The following is a 9,612-nucleotide window of genomic DNA, read 5'->3' as shown; positions in this document are numbered from 1 at the left end:
TTACATTTTATTTTTAATTCGTTCACACGCTTTGAGCTTCTAGTGCTAGTAGGCTGACTAGTTTGTATATATCCTTTTAAGTAGTTGGCACATTATTTGGTTTGCTTAGTTGGATTTTGGACGTTGTGTGTTGTCATAAGCAGGACAGGAAAGGATGGATTGGAGTGCGTTTCCCAATTGAAATGGTCAGAAAAATAGCTTGATTAGCCTAATAATTGTTATATAACATTAAAAAACAGGAAGCCCCTCTCGCACCAACTGATTTCAAGGAATCAAATGAATGCATCATTTATCATTGCAAATCCTTTATTTATATCTCTTGTCTTTACAACAAACATGACTAATTTGAGAGGTTGAATTGAATTGTCTCCATATAGAGATTGATTTGTCAAATGAGGATGTTAGCCATATTTAATTTAAGTGTAGCTATATTGTCCGAAAGCCATAAATGTAATGTAACACCCATTCTTGTTTGCGGCCTTCGAGTTGTCTATTGTTTTTTGTTTTTTTTTTAGCATTCTTCATGGATATAGAGTGGATGTACCAACAATCTTGCTTTCATCCCATTCCATTACGAAGGCAGCCAAAAAGAAATCCATTCATGTCAGTCTTACTACAGTTTACTCATCCATACAAAATTAATGTGAACAAAAATTAAACACCCATAATGAATTATCATGCCGACAAAAAAGAAACACATATCTGATGTGTCCTCTTCAAAGTTTTCAATAGATAAAACACATTTTTTTAAGTTATAAGTCTCAATAAAGGAGATAACCAGCAAAAACAAAGTAAAAAAGAAAAAAGCTATTGATAAGTCTCTGTATGCTCATTGCTCACTAAAAGAGGATAACCCGCAAAAAAATTAAGAAAGAAAAGGCTATTATAGCTATATTCACGCCTACAAATAATAAGAAGTTGAAAATACATTCATTTAAGAGAGTGATGATAAGCAAGAATATTGATAGTGATAGACAGGTTCCTGAAACTTCCTACCTACCGCAACCTCCTTATAAGCTTGCTTTTGTAGGTATCGCTGGGGACACTTGAAGTCGCCAACAGGGGCATACGTACGATGCCATGCAAGACGAGTGCAAATACAAATGCAACACGGGGGGGGGGGGGGGGGGGGGGGGTGTTGCGCCACTCCCGGGCTTGACTCTGAGATTGGCATCAATGCCAAAGTCCCTCCCCCTTATCAAAGAAAAAAAAGATAAACGTGGGCAACTAGTGGCGAGCAACGTGGGCAGAGTTGTCAGCGAACTGGTCAGATTAATAGATAAAGAGAAAAAGGATTTAGATTTTAGGAATCTCTCCTCTTTCCTTTGTTTGTTTGGGAAGTGGGATTGTGTGTGGATGAATCCCCTCCTACCTTTTCTTTTCTACGAAATTAATTAAATACTAGTAATTCTTCGTTGGTTCCGCATTTATTTTATTTTATTTTATTTGGCAACTTCTTCATAGATAGTCTTCTTTCTTCTTGTTCTTTCCTTACGAGGGACGCGCAGGGAGAGACTTGTACGTAGTTGATCCTTTTTTCTATCGTCCCTTTCACGAGATACATACAGGACGACGAGGACGAGCAGTTAATTTCAGAACACCCCTTTCAAAAGGAATCTTATTCCTTATTCAAAGCAGATTTCGAAACATTATCAACTTCTTCCTTTTTGTCTCTCATCCTCCCCGATTATAATAATAATTGAATTTCATCTTTATAGCTGATTCCTGACTTCCTGAATTTTTTTCTTAAGAGTACAATCTTTGGCCGCCGCCGCCGCTGTTGTCTCGGCGACCTCCTTCACAGTTCAATCGCCGATCCACCAGGTAACGAGCAGACTAATTTGCACGATCCACCATCCCTTGTTTGTTAAATTTCGTTGCTTTTCACAAGTTGTCTTCTTTGGTTTCGGTATCTCGCAGGAACAGATATATAGGTCCTTCCTCCTTTACGCTGCCAATATCTCATAAACCATTATTCTGATTGTCGGTTATCTAGACGCTTCTTCTTCTGCTTCTTATTAATTATTTCAGTACGACCCCTGTTTTTTCTCATGATTTTGGAGTACCCATCTTCCACAATCCAGAGTCGCCGCCTCTGGCTTTCGCGTTGAGTTTGTAATCATCGTTATCTTGGGGGCAATCGGCTATACCTTGCTTTCTGTTACTTTGCTGCCTTTCTAAGTAATTTTTTTCTCTCAATCAATAAAGTTTTCTGTATTCCGTCTCTTTTCGACTTTCTTCAGTCGATCCTTCACTTTTCGGCCGTTCACTTTTAGATCCTTCACTTTTCGTCCGTTCAGTCGATTCTTTTCACTTTATTTGGCACCACGTATCTTCTTTTTATCTTCGCAATAAAATCCTGATTTCCCTTGCTCATCCACCACAAAGTCGGTTGCCCTTTTCCTGCTGCCCTCGTTTTGACTAGAACACTACACATCGTAGAACGAGAGTCAAATTATGTTTCCCATTGAATTCCTGAAGGGCTAAAATTAACCCATTAATTTTCTGAGAATATCTAGTTCAGCTTGTTAGTGAAAAGAAAGATCTGATTTTTCGGTGCTTGCGAAGTTCTGTTATTTGAAATATGGGAATTGGGGTTGGATGGAAAATGCTAAAGCTGTGGATGTATCTGTGTGTATTGATTATGGGAGTTGAGGGGCTTGGCGTGAACTGGGGTACGATGGCGACCCACAAGTTGCCTCCCAAAGCTGTTGTTAAGATGTTACAGGACAATGGGATTCAGAAGGTGAAGCTGTTTGATGCGGAGCAGTCCACCATGAGTGTTCTTACTGGCTCTAACATTGAAGTCATGGTTGCAATTCCTAATGATCAGCTCGCCGCCATGACCAGTTACGATCGAGCTAAGGACTGGGTACGCCGGAATGTTACCCGTTACAATTTCAATGGCGGCGTTAACATTAAGTAAGCTGCTCTCTCCTTGTCTATTCCATCGGTTCCTTCCGTCAGTGATGAATAAGTTTGTCCTTGCATTACATCTGTGAAGTTTGATTCCAAACGATTAGACTGGGAAAGTTGTGTGACTTTCGCGGTTTAATTTTTATTTATACGTTTCAGATGCAGCATAATTACTGGCCAATATTTTATATGCATTAGTGGATGCGCTGCATTCAGTTCGCATCTGCCTTATTTTATTAGCACGTATGGAATACATAGAGATCTGAGCAATGAGGTGCCATTTAGCTGTTGGTGACTTTATCTTGATTTTCATCTTACCATGTGCATTAAATTTTATGTCACAGATTTCTGTGTGCATGTGCCTATGTATGCCCTCTTTCATCTGGCTGTCTGTATACTTTTTGATACAGAAATATGCGTCATTTTCCCTGCACCCTTCTTTTGTCATTTTTTGTTTTTTAATTTTAATTTTTTATTGAATAATAAAATAAAAAATTCAATTTTTTTTATTTTTACACTGAATTGGAGGAATAGGAGGAATACGTTCAACATCAGATATGTCTAAGGAGGATTCACAATCCATAGGCAGAGTTTCACACATTCTGGAATATTAAAGCATCCTTGAGAAGGCATCATTGTTTGAGCTAATCAATGATAAGAATTCTGAGGATTAGAGCATCATTGATTTGAACCAATGATAAATATTGTGAACTTGAGTATGTTCTTATTTAATTAAGGTCAAGATCGCGTATGATCTGTTGAGTAGGCGGCCATGAAAATTAACCAGAAAATGACTTGTAAATCTACTTCAGTTGGAAAAAGCTTGATTCTTATCCATAAAGAATTGCAGGGGCCCGGATGAATTCATCAGATCCTGAATGTTGTTGGCAAATAATGATGTCTACTTAGACTAGGGGAAAAGGAGTTAGTGTTCTCTTTCTGTTTCAATTTTAAGTTTTGAGTTTTGAATTCATTTTTAATTTTGTGTTTTGAATGTTTGTTTTGAAATTTTTAAAAACGCTTTTTTTTGTCATTTTGAAAAATTATTTCTCAAAATAGAAAACTGAAAAACGCATTTACTTTGAAATTTTGTAAAATATTATTTTATTTAAAAAAATTAATTCAAAATAAATTATAAATATTTATTAATAAGTTATAAATTTGATCATATATAATGTATTAAAATTACAAATTACTTTCTAAAATCATTTTTAATTTGACTCAACTATTAATTTTGTAATAAAAAAATTTTATCTACAAATTGAAATTATCTACACATTTAAATTACCACAACATAAATATTAAAAAAAATTATAAATCATAAAATACCATTAATTTATTCAAAATTTTAAAAATATCATTGAAAAGAAAAAATTAATAAAAAAATTATATTACATATTGGGTGTGTGGGGCGGTGAAGGAAGGAAGAGAGAAGAAATGACAGAGGGCGTGTGAGGCAGTGAAGGAAGGAAGAAATGGCAGAGACGGTGGCGGAAGGAAGAAATGGCAGAGGGTAGCCGCAGGAGGAAGTGACTGGTGCAGTATTTGGCACAAACTTGTGACTGGTAACCAAGATTATTCAATTGGGCTCATTCTTAATAATTTCAATCATTTTACTCAGGTATGTAGCAGTTGGAAACGAACCTTTCCTCACATCCTACAACAACTCATTCTTGAATGTTACCCTACCGGCCCTTCAAAACATCCAGAATGCCCTCAATGAAGCTGGGGTTGGGAACTCCATAAAGGCTACTGTGCCCTTAAATGCTGACGTTTATGAATCGCCAGAAAACAATCCCGTCCCTTCTGCTGGAAGGTTCAGGTCAGATATCAATGGACTGATGGTTCAGATTGCCCAGTTCCTACACCAGAACAATGCTCCATTCACAGTAAATATTTACCCTTTTCTCAGTCTCTATGGGAATGACAACTTCCCTTTCGACTATGCTTTCTTTGATGGGACTAGTTCTCCTGTAGTTGATAATAATATTCAATATACCAATGTATTTGATGCCAACTTCGATACCTTGGTTTCTGCCCTGAAAGCAGCAGGGTTCGGTGAAATGGCCGTTATGGTAGGGGAGGTGGGTTGGCCCACAGATGGCGACAAGAATGCTAATTCAAATTATGCCTATAGGTTTTACAATGGGCTCTTACCAAGACTTGCAGCCAACAAGGGCACCCCACTTCGACCGGGATATATAGAAGTTTACTTGTTTGGACTTATTGATGAGGATGCCAAGAGTATAGCTCCCGGGAACTTTGAACGCCACTGGGGAATTTTCAGGTATGATGGGCAACCAAAATTCCCGATGGATCTTTCTGGTCGTGGACAAAACAAGTATCTTGTGGCTGCAGAGAATGTGAAGTATCTTCCAACAAGATGGTGCACATTTAATCCAAATGCCAAGGATTTAAGCAAACTTGCGGATAACATCAATTATGCTTGTACATTCGCAGATTGCACAGCACTCGGGTATGGATCTTCTTGTAATGGCCTGGATACTAATGGAAATGCTTCATATGCATTCAACATGTATTTCCAGGTACAGAATCAAGCAAATTTGAGCTGTAATTTCGAAGGTCTAGCTGTGGAAACTACACAAAACATATCACAAGGAAATTGCAATTTTATCGTGCAGATAGCTTCCCATTCTCCCCCGGGTCCGGGGCATTCTCTCCTGTCTTTGGCGGTATTTGTGGTTTTTTTTGCTGGTTTTGCTGTAAGGCAACTGGGTTTGTAAATACTTTGTTCGTGTTGTCATTATTTTTCTCCCTTCTCTCACATGCAGAGACTATTGGGTTACTTTTGCCCCCATTGGTTGATTCAATAAGACTACAAGTAATTCATTAATATTTCTTTGCACTGCAAGTTTATGTTCAGTCCTAGACTGATTTGCATATTGCATCAGAGAAAGAGCACAAAGTTCCCTGTTTTGCCAGACTGGGACCGTCCGCATTTGACAAGTATTAATTACTTACACCTGACCTCCCCTGCTGTCTACACTTTGTCGAGCTTGCTTGATTTTGAGGTTATGCTGAATGCAGGTGTCTTGAGGCTGCATGATGCAGTGTAAGTTGTATATGGTGTTGAGTAATCCAGAGATCAATAACAATCATAGAAGAGATATAATGAGAGAGAAGGAATTTATTTTTCTTGAATAAATTCACAAAGAATTTTAATTAGAATTTTTACAAAAACTCTCACAGATCTCTCTCTCTGAATTTTCTCAGATCCTCTTAACTTGGGGATACATTTATGCAAGTATGGAGAAGGCTATTTATAGGAGAATGGAAGGCAAACAAGTAAACAAGGTTAGGCAAATTTGCAAGTATGGAGAAGGCTATTTATAGGAGAATGGAAGACAAACAAGTCAACAAGATCAGGCAGATTTGCCTAACCTGCCTGATACTTCCAAAGATACCAAACCCACTACCTAACAAGACAAGGTTTCCTAACTCCCTAATAAGACAATGGTGGTTGGATTTCTTCAATTCTCTCCCTCCAGTCACATCTGGATCAATTGTCACCTGACAAGCATCCCGGCTATGTCTCTACATAACTCTAGCTTTTCTCGAGTAACAACATTTGTTAACATGTCAGTTGGATTCTCCTTCGTATAGATCTTTACTAGTTTCAACAGTTGTTGATCAATCACTTCGCGTATCTAATGATAGCGAATATCAATGTGTTTTGTATGAGAATGATACATTGAATTCTTGTTCAAATTTATAGCACTTTGACTATCACAATGTATCTTGTAATCCTCTTGCATGATCACAAGTTCTTGGAGAAAACGCTTTAACCACAACATTTCTTTCAAGATTGGATCATTTCCCCCATAACAAAGACATGTTTTTGGCGTACCTTTTAAGTTCTTAAGAATCCATTTAACTGCTGGCTGCACTCTCACCCTGTAATTAAAACACAAAATAAAATACAATAAAAATTTTATTTTTTTTTTCTTTTATTTAGGTGAGATGTTTATACTCGTCATTGTACGAGTGCAGTTGTAGTCTAAATTTAAATTTATACTTTCTGGATGAGTCCAAGTCGTCCACTGAGAGATTTATTTATGACAAAAAAAAATGTCATACGCATGCACATGCATTTAGATGGATTGGTAACAATATTTTTTTTTATGATTTTTTTTTTATAATAGATACTAGAAAATAAAATAAGGTAGAAGTTGAAATAAATACTTAATGTGAGGATATAAAATTGGATAGCACTTGAATTAAGACAATTTCAGCACCAACCCGTTGATTCCCAAATTTTAGCAGATAAGGTTAGTAACATTAATTTAATTTCAAATATGAGAGTTTGTTACTAAATGCAATTAGAGATGATGATAGTTCTAGTTTAAGCAATCCCCGTATATGATATGCGGGATTCTAATTTAAGCAACTACCATAAATCCAATTACAATTAATATACAAAACAACTAAATTAATCATCCGGGTTTTGGTATGATAGCGTTTTCAGTTCTAGTAACTCCCATGCGTGACATGAAAGCTCTAAGTTAGGCTTACACTCCAATCCGAACCTAGTGCTTTTCTAATAATTAAAACACACTCATACTGAAATTTAAATTAATGTTACTCATTTAAAGCGCAACTTTCTTTGGGAATCATTGGCGTCGAACACTATCATTGTCTTAACCCAAGATTAGATTTAACTACTCATTTTCATTTAAAAGTTAATTGACAAGAATTTAAATGGCGTAATTTAAATAACAGAATTTAAATGACAATAATTAAAATAGCAGAAACTAACCGGCCATTTAGGCGGTGGATAATTAAAAGACAAGAATTAAAATTGCAGAAATTTAAAGATAGAAATTAACCAATCATTTAGGCGGTAGATAATAAAGTAACAATAAATGATGTAACATCCCGATCGAGCGATAGGAAGGACCGGAACAACTTATCCTGATGGGCCTACACGAACTTCCCAGGGGGGTCACCCATCCCTGGATTACCCCAGGTCAAGCACGCTTAACTTGGGAGTTCTTTGCCAACATTCAGCCCAAAAGGTATCCAGCTGGTGTTGTTTCCTTTCTTACACTATCCTCGATATATTCTAACTTCTCTGGGCCCTCGGGGTATTACATTCTCCCCCCCTTAAACACATGACATCCTCGTCATGCGACCTTACAACTGGTCCCAGACCTTCTCCCCTTGGGGGCTGCCATCCTAGAAGCCTGCCAGAAACCGCTCTTTGTACAGGCCCTCAAGCCCCGGCGCCACTCCCCGCCCTCATCGGACCGCTTTCGCCAAGGGTCGGCTCTGATACCACCTGTAACATCCCGATCGAGCGATAGGAAGGACCGGAACAACTTATCCTGATGGGCCTACACGAACTTCCCAGGGGGGTCACCCATCCCTGGATTACCCCAAGTCAAGCACGCTTAACTTGGGAGTTCTTTGCCAACATTCAGCCCAAAAGGTATCCAGCTGGTGTTGTTTCCTTTCTTACACTATCCTCGATATATTCTAACTTCTCTGGGCCCTCGGGGTATTACATATGACATAAGAATTTAAAAGAAGAAAGGAATGAAGTAAGATTACAAGAGAAAACAAGAGAGAGAATTAGAGCAATTCTCTAAGAGAAACTCTAAGAACAAAACTAAACTTTGATTTAAGTAATAACAACACCTCACAAATGCACTAAAGTGAGCTATTTATAGCCCACAAGATACAATATAAACCACACAATAATTCAACTAAACATAATTATATCTAATGGGCACTCACAAAACATCCACCTAACTAGTGAAAGAAAATTAGGTAAAAGACAAAAAAAATAAAAGACTTTAGGTGGTGGAATACTCATAAGAATACAAAAGATTTTAGGTGGTAAAGCACTCATAAAAATACAAAACAAAGAAAAGTCTTCTACAAATTGGGCTTTGTTGGGCCTTTGATTGGTCTTGGGCCTTTGGTTGGTATTGGGCCTTTTTTATGTTGGATTCTATTTGATAGTTGGGTCAAGTGCACTTGAAACATCCTCTAGACTCCATAATTGGCCCATGAATTTAAGCAACAATAATGGGTAATCCAACGTCTTCGATTTATGTCCCTAATTAATTGTAGAAGTCAACTTCCTTGCTTCATTCTATAATAATATGTAATGCAAATAATTATTTATTTTAAGCATAATTATAAGGTCAAAATGGGAATATAATTCATTAAGATTTAAGAAATATTGACCCCTAATCAACTGCCTCCCAATGTTCCTTTCTAGGGTTAGAAAGAAAACGACTCACTGTACCCACTGTGTGAGCAATATATGGTCTTATACATACTATTGCATATATCAGACTTCTCACTATTGAATAATATGTTATTGATGACATCTCCTCGATCTCTTTCTTGGATGAGAGGCATGAACTCTTGCTCAACTTGTAGTGGTTGGCTAATGTAATGCTTACCGGTTTAACATTGTGCATATTAAACTTCTTGATCACCCGTTCAATGTACTTCTCCTGAGATAGCCATAACCCCATGTTCTTTCTATTTCAAACTATGTGCATTCCTAAAATCTATTGAGTAGGTCCTAAGTCCTTCAGTTGTCTGATTTTCGTTGCATCTTATCCCACAATCAAAATATCGTCTATATATAGTAGAAAAGCAACGAAGTTCCCATTAGGAAATCTCTGAATATACACACACTGATATGCAGCAATTTGCTTG

The 9,612-nt window shown here is 37.2% G+C and overlaps 1 protein-coding gene across 1 annotated transcript; it reads left to right on the top strand.

Moving 5' to 3' along the window:
• Nucleotides 1–1,225: 1,225 nt before the first annotated feature.
• On the top strand, nt 1,226–5,770 carry LOC127788364 (glucan endo-1,3-beta-glucosidase 8-like). The gene is made up of 3 exons (XM_052316546.1): nt 1,226–1,824; nt 1,921–2,922; nt 4,538–5,770. Exons 2-3 carry the CDS (start codon nt 2,585–2,587, stop codon nt 5,658–5,660), a joined length of 1,461 nt encoding a protein of 486 aa, XP_052172506.1. The 5' UTR covers nt 1,226–1,824; nt 1,921–2,584; the 3' UTR covers nt 5,661–5,770.
• The last annotated feature ends 3,842 nt before the right edge of the window (nt 5,771–9,612 follow it).

Source organism: Diospyros lotus, chromosome 13 (genome assembly GCF_014633365.1).
Source record: "Diospyros lotus cultivar Yz01 chromosome 13, ASM1463336v1, whole genome shotgun sequence".
Lineage (NCBI taxonomy): Eukaryota > Viridiplantae > Streptophyta > Magnoliopsida > Ericales > Ebenaceae > Diospyros > Diospyros lotus.
The sequence above is the reverse complement of the archived record's forward strand: the minus strand, read 5'-3'. Positions and strand labels throughout refer to the sequence as shown.